The sequence below is a fragment of the Pristiophorus japonicus genome, chromosome 19, assembly GCF_044704955.1.
Source record: "Pristiophorus japonicus isolate sPriJap1 chromosome 19, sPriJap1.hap1, whole genome shotgun sequence".
In the NCBI taxonomy this organism is placed as follows: Eukaryota; Metazoa; Chordata; class Chondrichthyes; family Pristiophoridae; genus Pristiophorus; species Pristiophorus japonicus.
Genome location: NC_091995.1, coordinates 75,572,758 through 75,590,196, shown reverse-complemented (window position 1 = coordinate 75,590,196; position 17,439 = coordinate 75,572,758). Strand labels below are relative to the sequence as shown.

Here is a 17,439-nt window from a genome sequence, read left to right as displayed (position 1 = left end):
AAGATGGTGGCTTTTAGGTCAACTCGAGGAACTGTACTTCACGTTTTAAATAAGTAACTTGAATTTGATGTGCTGATTTCTCCCGAACCTTGTTTACAGCCTAGTTTTGTAGTAGGTTTGTGGAAAATCTTGCTATCTGGTTATGAGAATCTACACTACCCATCAAATCATCAGCACAATATTCTGTTTTTCTGGGTAATGTGTATCCCTGTTATCTATATTACTGGCTTAAGCTGCTACAGGATCTATAGTAACTCCATGCAAGTGCTGCTAGTCTCGAGGATGGGAGGAAATCAACTTCATGTGCTTGTTTCCCTTTGAGTATCTTATGACCTATTATAATGCTGTCAAAAGTTTTGACTATTGTTGTCTAAATGTAATTGAAAAAATTTCTGAAAGATGAAACTATTCAGTGTTATAACAGTAAAAATTAAATCCCTAGACAAGTCAGCTCATCTCAAATAGTATAAAGTAGTGGAAGAATAGGTAATGACACACATCTGAGGAGGACCCTGTTGAGAGATTCTCAAAATAGCAAGAGGTTCACATGAGTTAATGCTCGTTTACATGTATTACGTTTTAAATTTATGTAATGCCCAGATTTATTCATACCCTCTCCACCCATCCCCCCACCCCCCAAAATAACAGATCCCTGGAGAACTGAAAGCCAGCTGGCCATAGATGTGTGGGTCCAAGTCCCGCTTGCCGATTTGAGCATTAGACTGACACACTAGTGTAGTTCTGCTGCAGTGCTGCAGTATCGAGGGGTGCTGTCCTTTGGATGAGTGGTCCTGTCTAATTGTTTAGTTGAACATTTAAGGGTTGGTGTTCAAGGATAAGATCAAATGGTACCACCTTTAGCCAAACATGCATCTGATTATATATTCTAATTAGTAATCTGATTTGTTTTATACTGTAAAACCATATAATGGACGTTTCCTCTACTGGATAATCGGGCCTATAATTGTGGGCAAATGATAAAAATCGGCCTGTGTCCGATTTAGTTATTTGCTGATTTTTAAAACTCATTCAATAAAATTGAATGTTAATCTGTGCCTTCCCTTGCTTTGTACTCTGATGTCTTCACTTAACGTTTCCCACTCATCGAGATATTAAGAAAAAACAAATTTAAAAAACAAAACTTCATCATGATCTCTTGCCCTGGCCGGTTTTTGACTGCTTTTCACAAAGGCATAATATTTCACCCAAATATGTCTCCTGTTTAAACAGGTATCACTTCTGTGAGAAATGTTTCAATGAGATCCAGGGAGAGACTGTCTCCCTGGGTGATGACCCTTCACAGCCTCAAACGTGAGTATACTCAAACTTTATTCCAGAAATTTTAAAATGGATGACCGTTTAATTTTCAAGCTGTGAAAGTTGTATTGTGTTGGGCATTCATTGCCAGTAAAATAAATTCTGTATTCAACGTTCCCTACAACCAAGGCTCTTGGTTTTAGATTTTCACCCAAAAAAAGATGCATTTGCAGAAAGCGTTACCACAATACTAGAAAAAAATGAATCCTATATAACAAAAATCAGAATTTGGGTCTATTATTGTGCGTTTGGTTTGGTGTGGGGGTGGGTGGGGGGGTAACTGGCGGAGACATAATTTTCAGAAAACATCGATTTAAAGTCTTGCCTTATGCAATCAATCATGGTGTGTTACATGTGTTTTCCCTCCAACAACCACCGTCTGCCCTACCTGTGACAGAGACTGTAGGTCCCGCATTGGTCTCATCAGTCACCTTAGAACTCATTTTAGTGTGGAAGCAAGTCATCCTCGACTCGGGAACTGCCTAAGAAGCAGTTGTTGCATGTATTCTGGCAGTAGAAGGAACGGTTCCATTTGCACAGCTTGGTGACTGCCTCTCGTAGCGGGTTCTACTGCTTACATAACTAGGCATGTTTTTGTAAATTACTTGAGGACCCGAACCTTTTGGTATGTTGATATTATGATCACACAAAACCGTTCCACCTCTGTATGCTGTATCTTGCTTCCTACTGTAACTACTTATTTATTTTAGGACTATTTCAAAGGAACAGTTCTCGAAGAAGAAAAATGATACACTGGACCCTGAAATGTAAGTGTTTCCTATGAAGTATTTGTTCTTGGGGTGCAGGTAATGTTGGCAAAGACCTGTTTGTTGCCGATCCCTAAAGCCTATAGCCTTGAGATGGTGGTGCTGGACCATCTTCTTGAGCCTCTGTAACCCTTGTAACCGTGATGCTCCCATTCTCTTAGTAATTATTTGTTTTTCCATTTACTTCCTTCCCTCCATTCTCTGACCAAGGCAAACGAACAACTTTGTCTCCAAGTTTCTGCTAATGTACGTATTAAGCTGATCTTGGGGGAAAGACAGCCCTCTCCTATTGTACAACAAAGATGGGGAACTTTGTGCAGATTGGCAGCAGAAAACGCATTGTGGAGTACCCCTTTAGTAACGGCTTTCTATTTGCTGAATGTTGGGTGCAGTTAAAGGGCATAATAGTGAAGTCTTGTCTCTGAGGATGGCAGAAGTGACCATTTGTTATACTCCTGCATTTCGATATACCCTAGGCTGGAAGTTACCATGAATGTTGAATAATGCCATCATTAGTTTAGCAATTACCTAATCGTTGTTTCAAACGTTATCTTTACAAAATACCTTGCAGAAAGCTGTCACTACCTGGCTGCAGTTGGCAGACAGAAACTGTATTCCAAGCAGTGGTGGATTTTAAGTTGCATTAAATAATTTATTCAAATTACAAATAATAAAATAATTTGTTATTAAGATTTAGGGTTGCACTCTGAGATTGGCTTTTGATTAGCTTTTGTATGTAATTGGTCTTTATTTTTAACCACTAAACATTCTCTGGTTACAGTATGTGAGACAAAAATGAGTTGTCTTTAATAGAAAACATAAAAAGAGCATTTTGCCTTTTTAAAAACTATTAACTGCTCTTGCTCCTTTTTCAAAAACCATATGTCAAACGGGTAGGCATGTCGTTCACTAATTAGTTTTGCTGATACCACCAGGACAATGCCAGCAAAAACCAAGTTGACTCCTTTTGATCCCTGTGGGAAGCATATTATCCTAAACACTTTTTAATAGCATTTTTCTAAGGTGGGGCAAAGGATTACAAAAACACCACCTGTTGTTGTCTTATTGTTACCGTCATTGACATCTGTATCTTCTCTGCAGATTTGTTGAATGTACTGAATGTGGTCGGAAAATGCATCAGATCTGTGTCCTTCACCATGAACTTATTTGGCCCTCAGGGTGAGTCACATTGCACATAGAAGCAATACATTTCATCTGAATATGCAAAATTATCTGTACACCTATCTTAAGGGGGTTAAGAAATAAGTTATTCTGCATGTAAAAAGATAATTGTCATTGAAATTGAGGGAGAAGAGCTCCTTCAATGAGTGAGTTACTGCAATGCGTGGCTGACCTGTTCCACCAAAGGAATTCTCTGGTTCGTTCTCTGACCTCAACTAGGCCAGCAGCAGCGCTGCTTCAGCGGCCCTAGGTTAAGAAGGATAAATTCAGCAAGGGTTCCCACTCCTAATTATTAACCAGTGACTCCTGCTGGAAGTCCATGCCCATGGGGGGTCATCTGGTGCCGGTGAGATCAGCATGGAGTGTGATGCCTCCCATAGTAGAATAGCTTGATACTGTGTAGGCTCACTGGCCATTTGGGCGAGGTGCCAAAGGACACTAATGAAATTATAGCCTAACAAGGAGACCGTGCTTTCAAGGACACTGGGGAGAAATTTGGTGAAGGGGGGAGGAAATGAATGTTCCTAGGTGGGAAGGAGTCCCAGGATAATTGCAGTATCCCTGAAACCCCGATTCTCGCAATTTGGCTCTGGTCCAGGAAGCTAAGCCTAGTGTTTTGGGATGCATTTTGTAGGGATGTTTTGGAGCAATCTGCCAAACATGACTCTTTTAGGCTAAAACACTGCTCAAGCACTTTATGCTGCTGAAAGAAGAGTTGATGCCCGTTATAGAGGAGCTGCTTCATAGAATCAGACTGAAACTGCCATGTCTTGTGGAGCTCTGCAATCTCTGAGGCTCATCCTTCAGGCACATGTGTGACAGAATTATTGACCCGGCTCAAAATGACTCGAGCAAGCCCCTCCTCGCTGACGGATTTTCATCCTTTTGCCGATGAGGTGCAACAGACTGACCAACAAAGGGGTTCCAGAGCTATCCTAGTGTAGGCTTCTTGCCTAAAACCATTTGGTGCAGAATGCACAATATCCTTTGATGATTGCAAAGCAAGTTTCAGCCCCTCTTTCCCAAGGCCACTTTTTAAAAAGTCCAGAGTTATAGAGACTTGCAAATGATGCTAGGTTAATTGCCTTGCCCATTGTAAGCACCTTTACGGACACCTGTTAAAATTTAAACACCAATGGTTCCTAACATCTTATGAAGTCCGTTTCCAATTCAGCAGAACCAATCCAAGATTCGCTGACATTTTGTTTTTTTTTTAGTGGCATGCTCCCTTATGGGAGGTAATGACTTTTAGCTGATGTATGTGTCAAACATCAAAGAATGAAACCTGCTGTACATTTAAGACTGACCATTTCTACTTTCAATACCTGGTAATCTGTGTTCTTTTACCTCTTGCAGTTTTGTTTGTGATCCCTGTTTAAAGAAAACTGGGAAAACGAGAAAAGAAAATAAATTCTGTGCAAAAAGTAAGTACTGGAGCTGTGTTCACAGTGTGAATCGGTATTGTAAAGACAACCCTTTTTTTCAGAGCTGTATGGAATGTCCAGTACAATAATTTCTCCTTTCAGATACCATTTTTTTTCTGTCTATCCTCCAAAAGAAGTGTTGTTCTATTGACTGGCTGGACTCGGGTACCTCGCACAGTATGCAAGTCAAAGCCTACCATAAATGGTATTGGGAGGCTTTTTGACTGTGCAGTCATTGTAACTGAGCTCGGTCCTGCCCACATGTGTCTTCGTAGAAGGAGAGGGTGATCACTGGATGTCAATCAAGCAGGGACCCAGAGTGAATTTTTTTCCCCACCCTTGCTCCTCTCAAACTTGGGGATATTGGGGTCAATCATACTTGCTTCTGTCACAGCCCTGGCTGATATAAGCAAACTGCACATATTAATGGTTGGACTTGAACCTTGCTGATCTACATGGTTCATCAGCAAACCACTTTCATCCACTGAAGGATTGGGCAAGTCAAGACTGGCCTCTTAAGGAAGAAGAAAAGCTTGCATTTATGTCGACCATCAGACATCCCAAAGCACTTTACAGCCAATGAAGTACTTTTGGAGCATAGTCACTTGTAATGAGGGAAACTTGGCAGCCAGCTCCCACAAACAGCAGTGTGATTTTAAAAAAAACCAGAACATCTGCTTTAGTGATATTGATTGTGGGATAAATATTGGCCAGGACACCAGGGATAACTCCGCTGCTCCTCTTCGAAATAGTACCATGGGATCTTTTACGTCCACCCGAGAGAGGCCTCGTTTTAGTGTTCTATCCGATAGACGGCATCTCCAACAGTGCAGTGCTCCCTCAGCACTGCACTGGAGTGTCAGCCTAGATTTTTATGCTGAAGTCTCTGGAGTGGGACTGGAACCCACAACCTTCTGACTCTTTGAGGAAAGTGTGCTGCCCACTGAGCCACAGCTGACACTTAAAATGACTATCCTTGTTATGCCACTAGCAATAGCATGCTGGTTCACAGTGCTGCTGCATTTTAATAGTTCTTGAAACTATCTTCCTCGATGATGATTCCCCTTGCAGTCAAAGCAGAGAAGTGAAGAGAAAATTGTCGAGTGAATTGTGACCAACTGTGTTGCATCTCTGGCTGCGATTTATAATTACGCGCTGTTGGCTGTGGAATGGGCCCCAAAGTAGGAGAGAAAACATTTTGTGTCCAAATGCCTTTTCTCTTTTAATAGAAATGCAATATTAAAATGCAGGGGTTGATATATTTATTAAAATCTGTTCTCTTTATTTTCTAGGGTTACCAACCACTAAGCTGGGTATTTACCTGGAAACTCGTATTAACGACTTCCTCCGTAGACAGAATCATCCGGAGGCTGGCGAGTGCACGGTTCGGGTGGTGCACAGTTCAGATAAAACTGTGGAAGTCAAGCCAGGGATGAAGACTAGGTGAGAGATGTTTTCATTTTCACACAAACTTGAAGATCAAAAAGTTACCGACATAGATGTAGGGTTCACATTGAGTGCAGGCAAGCGTCAACAACTTGCATTTATAAGCGCCTTTAATGTAGAGAATAATCCCAAGGCTTCACAGAAGCGTAAGGAAGAAAATGGATGCCGACCCAAAGGTGGCAATATAAGGGAGGGGCAGGTAAAGCTTGGTCAGAGGTGGGCTTAAAGAAGAAGGTGGAGAGACCGAAGGATTTAAATGGGGACTGTGAGGGTGTGGTGGCTGAAAGCACGGCTGCCAATCATGGGCCGAAGGGAATGGTAGATACAGAAGAGGCCATTCAGCAGAGCGGAGAGTATGGGGAGTGGTTGGAGTGCTTGAGTAGGTTACAGAGATGAGGGTGATGCAGAGACCATTGAGGGATTTAAACTGAAGGATGGAAATGTTATAATTTGAAGCTTTGTAGGTCAGGGATGACCGGGCTGACCTGCAAGCTGTACGGTGTGAGATAGGATATGGGCACAGTTTTGACACAGTTGTAGTTAACGGAAGGTAAAGAATGAGAGACCAGACTAGTTGTGTCTGAAGGTGCCAAGGGCAATGATGAGGCGGGTTTCACGGCAGGTGGGTTGAGGTAGGGGCAGAGGCATGAGTGATGTTAAGAAGGTGGAAATAGGTAGCCTTTGTGATGGAGAAGATAATTGGGTTGCAAGCTCACTTTAGGCTTAAATAGGACATGGATTGCAACCATTCTTCAAGCTGAGACAGTGGACAGGGAGGGAATGGCAAATGACTTGGTCTTGCAGTTGACTGTCACTGGCTATAGGGAGAATGATCAGGGATAGTGCACCGTGATCACATTCAGAGAGATTCATTTGTGATTAGAGTTAGGACCCTACTGGTGCCATCAACAGAACATAAGTGCATAAAAATTAGGAGCAGGAGTAGGCCATTAGGCTCCTCGAGCCTGCTCTGCCATTCAATAAGATCATGGCTGATCTTATCCACTTTCCTGCACTGTCCGCATATCCCTTGATTCCCTTAATATTCAAAAATCTATTGATCTCTGTCTTGAATATACTCAAAGACTGAGCCACTGCAGCCCTCTGGGATAGAGAATTCCAAAAATTCACCACCCTCTGAGTGAAGAAATTTCCCCTCATCTCAGTCCTAAATGGCCGACTCCCCAGCCAGGGACAGGGCGAGGGGAGGAAAGAACAAAGGGAAAGGTCTGGTAGAGTGGAAAGAGGTGATGACCTGAGGTCAAATGGATCTAAAGTGCAGATGAAGGAAACTGGCTGAGGAAATCAACAGCTTCAGAGGTATCCTGGCCAATCGAGGGCCAAGAGTTTGATGGTGGTGGGTCTGAAAGTGCAGTTGTAAATGATTTGGAGATTTTTTTTCCCCAGGGGCAGACATAAAGAAATAGGGATGACGGATGTGTGGGGGGATGGGTGGGTGCTGAGGTACATAAGGAAGTATTTGGAGCTAGCCTTGTTAGTGATTCGGATCACAGTACTAGAGAGACCCTGGGAGGTGGCATGGTTGAGGAAGAGGCCATGAATGTGGGTAGGGTTGTTTATATCGCGGGCCAGTGAATTTAGAAGAGTGAAGTGAGATGATGATGATGGAAAACAAGGATGAGAAGTAGTTCAATGCAAAGTCTGAGGCAGAACAGGAGGAAAAATATGAGAAACTTGGAGGGGTGATAGACAACAGCGATTGAAATGGAGATGCAAGTGTGGGGACGGAGGGAAAACACAGTGATGTGCTGAAAGGAAGAAGTGCCAGAGGAAGGACCATGGTGATAATTTGGGTGGTACTGGTGTTGGAAAATATAGCTAGGTGGAGAGAAGAATGAGAGGGGATCTCATAGAAACATATAAAATTCTGATGGGATTGGACAGATTAGAGGCAGGAAGAATGTTCCCGTTGGTGGGGAGTTCCAGAACCAGGGGTCACAGTCTAAGAATAAGGGGTAGGCCATTTAGGACCGAGATGAGGAGAAACTTCTTCACTCAGAGACTGGTTAACCTGTGGAATTCTCTACCGCAGAAAGTTGTTGAGGCCAGTTCGTTAGATATATTCAAAAGGGAGTTAGATATGGCCCTTACAGCCAAGGGGATCAAGTGGTATGGCGAGCAAGCAGGAAAATGGTACTGAGGTTGAATGATCAGCCATGATCATATTGAATGGCGGTGCAGGCTCGAATGGCCTGCTCCTGCACCTAATTTCTATGATTCTATTCAGGGGTTGCTGCCTGGGAGCAAAGTTTAAGCTAAAGCCAGGGTGTCACTACGGTTGTGCGTAGCAAGGACCTTGTTTATGGGTGCATGTACGTTGTGGCAGAAAATGAGAATGGGTGCATGTACGTTGTGGCAGAAAATGAGAGCAAGATTGTTGATCCACTGGCAGAATGTAAAGCAACAGTGGTGGGTTTGGTTAGCAGGACAGGAGGAAGTCTAGTGAGGTTAGTCCCCAGTGAGCAGGGGAGGAGGGTGGGCAGTTGGAGTTTGCTGCTTGTGACGGATGCTTCGATAAACTTAGTGGAGAATGCGAAGAGATGCTAAATCTACTCGTGGGTTTATTCCGGGCGGCTTCAAATCTGGGACAGTGGCAGGAGAGTTGGAAGGCAGAGGTGCATTGATTGGTTGGGATAGGGATTAGCAGGTGTGCAAAGTACCTGAAACGGGAGGAAAGACGAGCTCGAAAGTGACTTCGAGGGAGAAAAAGGAGATTAAAGTACAGGTCCAACGTCTCAAATCCGGTAACCTTGACCGTGCCAATTTTAAATTTTTCTGGATTTCAGACAAGAAAATCAAGTGCGTATGTATGCTACCGAGACAAGCAAAGTACTAATGGTGGCGTGGGTCGGGTCGGGCAGGTTGAGGGTAATTTGGCAAGGCTCGGACCAATCGCACGTCATTTAAAACATAGCGGCAAAGCCGATAATTAGTCCGGCCCGCCAGTTTTTGGACACTAATTTCGGATTTTATTTTACCGATTATCAAATGGGATTTTTTCAAAAATGTCCGGTTTTCAGACAATTCCGATTTTCGGACAGCTGGATGTGAGACGTTGAACCTGTAATGGGCTCGGGTCTAGAGTGGCAGTCAAAATGCACACATGAATTGGGTTGCCAGACTCCTATGAAAATGTGTTGGGGCTTTTCACTGCATTTCGGTTTGCTTAGTGTACTCTCTAAGGCTATTCCAAAACCAAGAAATGACTTAACCATTAATGCCTCTAGAATCCAAGTTGCACTATCTGGATCTGTACAAGAGTTCTCTGTGGAGCAAACATACATCCCTAAATTACATAGAATCATGCAGTGCGGAAGGAGTCCATGCACTATAGCTGATCTGATGACTATACTGTAACATGACCACCATACTTTTGTCAGTTTGGTTGTGACTGTGTAAGCAACATCAGCTTCTAAAGTTATTCGCCATCTTAGAGAGCGAGAATATTCAGTGAATGCAGAACTCTGCCGAGTGGTAAATTATTGGGTTTTCTTCAATATATATATATATATATATCTGACTCTTGGCCCTTTTATTCATTTTCACAAGTACGACGAAAGAGAATAAAACTAATTTAACCCTGGTTTAAATGCATGGATTTATGTTGCCAAGGGTGACTGGCCTATTAGTAATGCATGTGTGTCCGTGATACTTGCATTCAGAATATTGAAAGATTTCATATTTAAAGATAATGCCGTATAATAGTTGTTATCCTTATGTGCCATACCCAACTTCTACCACAGGTTCCAACTGTGACTGGGCATTATAGTCTAATGTAGGTTCGGAATGACATCCAGATGCAAAGATTGGAAACTACACAAAGAGTGTATTCTAGTCTGTCAGTGCACTCAAGTTCATCTTGCAAATTGGTTTAAGGTTTACATATGTGGTATTTAAATGCTACTTAAATTCACTTTGTTACATATTATGTCTTGAACATGCATTCCATTGCCAAAACTTGAGAATTCAGTCAAACCTTTAGTTACTCGATGTATTTCCTTTTAGGTTTGTTGATAATGGAGAGATGGCAGAGTCTTATCCTTATCGAACAAAAGCTTTGTTTGCCTTTGAAGAGATTGATGGTGTGGACGTGTGTTTCTTCGGCATGCATGTGCAGGAGTACGGTTCGGACTGTCCTCCGCCCAATCAGAGGTGAGCCCAATAGTTACAATACTCATTGTGTCATTACTTTGTCTGGTGGTTGATGTTTGCACAAGTGTCTTGCTGGGGTGTTGGCCAGAAACCATCTAGTGTAATGGGAGAGTGTGCAAGTCCAGAGCGGGAATTTAAGTTAACGAGGAAAGAGTTTGAGTTTGTTTATTTTTGGGGAAAAGAAAACTTGAAAGTTTGTGACTAATTGAATTTTTCAAGATTTTCAAAGGAATTGACAGGATTGATGCAGGCAAATTGTTCATAATGGCAAAGGGAGCACACGTTTAAAAATGAGCACGTTGGAGTGATTGGGAAAGTCAATTGGAAGTTCTTCACTCAAAGGGTGAATAAGTTTGTGAATTAAATTACTATGGAAGGCCATTGAGGCAGACAGCATTGAATGGTTTCAAGACACAATTGGATGAGTTTCTGGCGAGAGAAGGGATTGAGCTATGATGGACATGCTGGGGCAATTGGGCTGTTCCTGTGTTTTTAGAAAATTCCTGCCTTTCTATTCCCAGTCACCCTGTATAGTTAAGTGGTGTCAGTACCTTTCTCGAAGAAACAAGAATATTCTGGATGTTCAAAATACGGCTGAATGCTTGACAAAGTCACAGTGCTTGAATGGCTGGTGAATCATCTTTCCGTTGTCTGTAATTTATTTTTGAACGACTGTTGTTTTTGTGTTTTTAACACTTGGTAGTGTTGTGGTCACAGATTTATTATGGACTTGAACACTGGGACCTGTTCCTTTTTATGTTCAGTGCTTTGACTGTCAAAAATTGGTTATTACATTTAACAACAAGGAAGTCGAGCTGTGAAGGCCAGCAAGAAAGGTTGCTGTAACTTTCAAATAATGAATTTTTGCTGCTTTTGGAGATGCTAACTGATTGCTTTTCCTTTGTAGACGTGTGTACATATCGTACCTTGACAGTGTACATTTCTTCCGCCCTCGATGTCTGCGAACTGCCGTCTATCATGAAATCCTGATTGGATACTTAGAATACGTGAGGAAATTGGGGTAAGTGTTCACTTTTGGGAAGCTACTGTGATCAGCACACTCCAATCTTCTTCAAACATCATCATTTCTTTACATTCAAATTCTGGCAGTGCTTATCTTGCAGCTTGATTATTTTCACTATGCTCTACCTGATATTTTAAAAAGCTGTTTTTTTCTTGTGTGAATTAATGTGTTAGTATTTTATTAGCAGTTCATTTAATGAGAACTGTGCAAAGAAAATGTATGGAACTGTGCTTTTATGTGTTCACATAGTAAGCTTTTGACAGATGGTGTATATTGAGTAAATATAACTAGTTTTTTTTTCTTGCCTCAGCATCTGATGGGTCCACTTCAAAGCATAATATTGTGCACCTCCTGGTCAATGTTCCATCTAATTTTTGGGGGTGCACACGGCCCCTTTAAGGGACCGCGTGGCTATTCAAACTTCCGCGCACGCATGTTTTTCCATTGAGAGATGGCTGTGCAGCTAAACGACATCATTGCTCCGGGTTGCTTTTCTGAAAGAGGGAGTGACCAGCTTCCAAATCCTTCCACTTCCAAATGTTGGAATGGCAACTTGGAAATACATGAGAGTGCATTTGTCTATTTTTCCTGCATCTCCCCGATGAGGAGAAACCAACCACTGTTAGAAAAGTTTCCATCCTTACAATCTCAGCCTGTATTTTTGTGTGTATCTGCTCAAGAGATTCTAATCTGGCGTTGTGCTTTTCCTTGTATTTTAATTCACATCCCAGATACACAGCGGGGCATATTTGGGCTTGTCCTCCAAGTGAAGGTGATGATTACATTTTTCACTGCCATCCGCTGGACCAGAAAATCCCGAAGCCCAAAAGACTGCAGGAGTGGTACAAGAAGATGTTGGACAAGGCAGTGACGGAGCGAATAATTCATGACTATAAGGTATTGTGCATGGCCTTCACTGTCAGTACAATACTAAAATCCAGTGTCCCATTGAGATGCACAACATTTCTAACTACAGCAACAACTTGCATTTATATAGTAATGCCTTTAAAGTAGAAAAATGCTCCATGGCGCTACAGGGCCAAAAATGAACGCCAAGCCGAAGAAGATATAGGGGGGGATGGGCAGAAACATAGAAAATAGGTGCAGGAGTAGGCCACTCGGCTTTAGTCAAAGAGGTGGGTCTTAACCGGAGAGAGAGGTGGAAGTTTTTAGGGAGGGAATTTCATAGGTTGAAGTTTAGATGGCTTATGGTGAGGCTCCTGATAGTGGTGTGCAGGAAAGAGGGGATACATAAGACGACATAGTCAGAGGAGGGAAGAGTTTCAGGGCTAGAGGGGAAATAGGGAGGGGTGAAACCATGGAGGGATTTAAACACACTGATAATTCTAAATGTGTGAGGTGTTTAGAGAACTGGGTGCCAGTGTAGGTCGGCACGGATGGGATGATGGGAGCTGGACTTGGTGTGAGGTAGGATACAGGCAGCAGAGTTTTGGATGAGCCAAAGTTGACAGAGGGTAATGAGTTGGAGGCTGGCCCGAAGAGCATTGGAGTAGGGGAATCTAGGTGACAGCGACATGGGTGAGGGTTTCATCAGCAGCTAGGTAGGGGCAGATGTGGGTGATAGAGGTGAAATTAGCTGGCCTATTAATGGGGTCAGAAGCTCCGCTGAGGGGAGAATGGGACGCTGGATAATGTCGGCGTACTTTCGAAACCTGACCCGATGTTTTCAAATTATGTTGCTAAGAGGAAGATAAAGGGTGAACACAGGGGAATTCTGAGTACGAAGAGAAGCCATTGGTAGTGATGCTTTGAGTATGATTAGACAGACAGGAGTGGGACCAAGATGGGCAATGGAGGAGAAGTGTTGCTGTCAAAGGCTACAGAGAGGTCCAGGCGGGGAAAACTCACCATGGTCGCAGGTAGAGAGAATGTTAATGATTTTGCATAGGACCATTTGAGTGTAATGGGAGAGATTCAAACACTGGTTACAAGAAAGATGGATATGGACCTGGGGTGGGGGGCAGATGGGACCAAGGTTTGCAAGCGTAAGGGGGGCAGCTGGCATAGGGAGAAGTTGGGTGGTCAGTGCTTTAGTAAGAATGAAACTGAGGGAGCAGGAAATGGGTCTCATGAGGTTGGAGAAACGAGAGAGTTTGGGGATCAGGGCTAGAGTAGGCTGGGGACTAGGTGTCAATTTGTTTTTATGGGCAAAAGGAAGCAACGGAGGCTGCTGAACTGATGGTCTCTATCTCGGTCACAAAGAAATCCGTAAGCTCCTTTTACTTAGAGGTGAGGGGAGAAGGGTTTAAGAAGCTGGTTGGTGGAGACGAGGAGTCTATGGTTATCTGTGCTGCCCAGGGTGATTACAGGGTGCTGGCTGTTTAGAAGGAGAGCAAGGCCCAGTTAGAGCCTGTTGTGGTACAATTGTACACCAATTGGGCTCAAGGAGTGAAGATGAGGGCCAGGCCAACAACCAGGGTGGAAAATAATGAAAGTTTTTCTGTGCGATTGCAGATGAGGGAGTGATTGAGGAAATCATCAGTTGTAGATGTAGAATAATTAGAGCAACCCACTTGTATGAACCATGTAAAGTTATGAATTTCCCTTAATTCGGCACCAAGTGCACACCAGTGCTCAATGTCTTTTTGTTAATTTATTTACAGAATTGTATTTTTAGTCCCGTTTTCTGTCCGTGTGGTGCAAATAGTGGGCCTGGCGTAGTAACTCACCTTAACTGCATCCTGTTATAATTACACACAAGTAATTTAAAATGTAATTTCCTTGTACCAGCTAAACAGTGTTAGGTGGAAGCTACAGCACAGAAGCTGGCTCAGCTGGCCGACGGTGTTTATACCACACACCAGCTTCCCCTCACTCTAGGCGTCAGCCTTGGATCAGAGATAACACTCATCTCCGAGTCGGACAGTTGTGGGTCCAAGCCTCGCACTGGAGAGGATTGCTGCACTATCGGCGGTGCTGTCGTTCAGCCCTCTGGGGAAGACATGTAGAGACTCCCTCGGATGAAATTGGAAGCTCACGGTGTGAGAATGACGGGTTACTCGCATGCGACACTCGCAAAAGATTGAACAATTTTAACATGAATATCTGGTGCTTGTGATGCCGTTGTGCTAGAAGTTATTGTGATCCAATTTGCATTGTTCTCATTGAACAGTATAATGAGCGCTAGATGCATTCATAATGTGCTTCTCCCTTGCAGGATATATTTAAGCAGGCAACAGAGGATAGATTGACCAGCGCAAAGGAGTTGCCATATTTTGAAGGTGACTTCTGGCCGAATGTGTTGGAGGAAAGCATCAAAGAGCTGGAGCAGGAAGAAGAGGAACGTAAGAGAGAGGAAAACAACACCTCTAGTGAGAGCACTGATGTAAGTCACCACTATGGCCATTATCTTGGGGTAAGATACTATCTATCAAAATGGAGATGTCTTGGATGAAGGGACCCCTACAAATGATGTGTGCCATATCTGAACTCTAAAAATAGCTAACTTTTAGAAACTAGACAGTGTTCACATGTCACTAAATCAATTCAACATCTGTCTGCCATTCGGTTCACTAGCCCACAGAATAATCCCTGAAAATGGTGGTGCTGAATTCACTCGGGAGCTTTCCAGCTTTTCCTGTTCACTCGCCGTAAGCAATGGTGATACTTTCATAATATTTTCTGCCATGGTGGACTTCCTTTCGCTCTACCTGCGGGTTTCCCTTTTTTGTGTTTTTTTTTAAATAAACGGTGCATGTTACTGCATCAGACTTACATACCTAAAGATGGGGGAGTCCAGAACCAGGGGTCACAGTCTTAAGGATAAGGGGTAAGCCATTTCGGACCAAGATGAGGAGAAACTTATTCACTCAGAGTGGTTAACCTGTGCAATTCTCTTCCGCAGAGAGTTCATTAGATATATTCAAAAGGGAGTTGGATGTGGCCCTTACGGCTAAAGGGATATAGAGAGAAAGCAGGAAAGGGGTACTGAGTTGAATGAACAGCCGTGATCTTACTGAATGGTGGTGCAGGCTCAAAGGGCCGAATGGCTTACTCCTGCACCTATTTTCTATGTTTAAACACCCCTAACTTGTTACGGTAACCTAAAAATATAACAGATTTTCTTCAAACTCTGTTTCCTTTTTGCATTAGTTGAGCTGTAAAGTAGTTATCTACACACAAACACTGGTAGTATCTATAAGGTTGTTTCTTGCGTTGAATTTTTCTGTCATCAAGGTGAAGGGTGTTAATGCTGGGGAATGCGGCATTTCTGTTTTGGGAACTCATTGTGTGCATCGAGCATACAGCACCGCTACCTTCAACGTATCTAATCCCCACTTTTATATTTTCCTATTTGGCATTTGGTGGCACCAAGGAGCTGCTTCTTTGCCGTATATTTACTCCTTGCCTGAACTAGTTGCCAAACTAGTCTTTTGAGAGGGCGCAAAGGCAAGCAAGAAAGATAATTCTCAATAGCGGGTGTTTTGTTTGCGTGAAGGTCAACAAAGTTTGGCTTGTTGCCTTTGGAAGAGATGAGACCAAATTAAGTTATTTAGATTGTGAAAAGAATTGAAAGGAGTTTGAGACAATTGGTGTATTTGCAAAAAGTGAAGGGATTGCGAATATGGCGAAGGGGCAGGTGGGTGGGGTTAATTGCTTGAAAAAGCAACAGGATTGTTGGGCAAAGTGACCTTTTCCTTTTCCTAAAAATTCTCGTTAAAATAAACCCCTCAGAAAATGCTGCCGTGCACAGCAGGTTAGTGATTCAAGTAATCCCATCCAAAGTAGGTGCAGTGCATTTCAAGCACTTGTGCTTTTTATTTTAGGTTTACAGCATGTGGCAGCTTTTCCTAATACAAAGGCAAAATACTGCGGATGCTGGAAATCTGAGATAAAATTTGAAAGTGCTGGAAATACTGAGCCGGTCAGGTGGTATCGACCTGAAACGTTAACTCTGTTTCTCTCTCCACAAATGCTGCCTGACCTGCTGAGTATTTCCAGCATTTTCTGTTTTTATTTCAGCTTTTTCAAATCTCTGGGTTATTTTTCTGTTTGAGGGGACATGTTAAGATTACATGTCATCTGTTTGTCTGCTTTTTATTTTCCTGCTCTTTTGGGTGTTCCGATACCATTAGTTGAGGGAAAGCAGGTGATTTGCTGTTGGGCCCTGTCAATGCCCTTGAGCTACCTTAGCTAATAGCCTATCCATGTAGATGGAATCTAATCCTTTCGTTATTTTAAAGACCTCAATCAAATCTGGGCTCCATTCGTCCACCATAACTGAACACTATCCTAAGTGAGGCTTAACAAAGAACTTGTGCAAAGAAAGTACATTATTTTTTGATTCGTATTTGATCGTCCTCACTATACATCCTAGTCCTTTGACACAGTCGTAGACCTTCAGAGATTCATGAACTGTGATGTCGCTCAACAGCCTTAAGCTCACAACCTGGCATGTTGTATATATGTTTGGCGTCAGTGAATAACACTGCATTTATCTATTCTAAATGACATCTGCCATTCCCTCATCATATCCAGAGATATCGACGATCTATTTTTCTCATCTAAGGTTCTAACACTCGCACTAATCTTTTTATCATTAAGTTCTATCTCTCCCTCTGTCTTTTCTGAACTTCCTCTTTCTCTCCAATGTGTCTGAATGCTATAAAAATGCACACAATCAGTATTTCTTAAAAACACATGTTTTTTTTTTATCGTTACTTATGGGTGAGCTGGATAAGTTGTGTGCTTTGCTGTTCTGTCGTGTTTTTATTGCGCTCTCTCTCTCTCTCTCTCTCTCTCCCTCTCTCTCTCTCCCTCTCTCTCTCTCTCTCCCTCTCTCTCTCCCTCTCTCCCTCTCCCTCTCTCTCTCCCCCCCCCCTCTCTCCCCCCCCCTCTCTCCCCCCCCTCTCTCCTCCCCCCCCCTCTCTTCCCCCCCCTCTCTTCCCCCCCCTCTCTTCCCCCCCCTCTCTTCCCCCCCCCTCTCTTCCCCCCCCCTCTCTTCCCCCCCCCTCTCTTCCCCCCCCCTCTCTTCCCCCCCCCTCTCTTCCCCCCCCCTCTCTTCCCCCCCCCCTCTCTTCCCCCCCCTCTCTTCCCCCCCCTCTCTTCCCCCCCCCTCTCTTCCCCCCCCCTCTCTTCCCCCCCC

At 43.2% G+C, this 17,439-nt stretch overlaps 1 protein-coding gene across 2 annotated transcripts in view; it reads left to right on the top strand.

Moving 5' to 3' along the window:
- Positions 1-15,885, top strand: part of LOC139229959 (histone acetyltransferase p300-like) — a 98,663-nt gene extending 82,778 nt beyond the window's left edge. For both annotated transcript variants that reach the window (XM_070861642.1, XM_070861641.1), the window contains exons 20-28: positions 1,231-1,311; positions 2,028-2,084; positions 3,186-3,263; positions 4,623-4,690; positions 5,983-6,133; positions 10,163-10,309; positions 11,217-11,330; positions 12,065-12,230; positions 14,512-15,885. In XM_070861642.1, coding sequence (XP_070717743.1) covers positions 1,231-1,311; positions 2,028-2,084; positions 3,186-3,263; positions 4,623-4,690; positions 5,983-6,133; positions 10,163-10,309; positions 11,217-11,330; positions 12,065-12,230; positions 14,512-14,748 — 1,099 coding nt within the window. In that variant the 3' untranslated portion in view covers positions 14,749-15,885. The remainder of the gene's footprint in view (positions 1-1,230; positions 1,312-2,027; positions 2,085-3,185; positions 3,264-4,622; positions 4,691-5,982; positions 6,134-10,162; positions 10,310-11,216; positions 11,331-12,064; positions 12,231-14,511) is intronic.
- Positions 15,886-17,439: the final 1,554 nt, after the last annotated feature.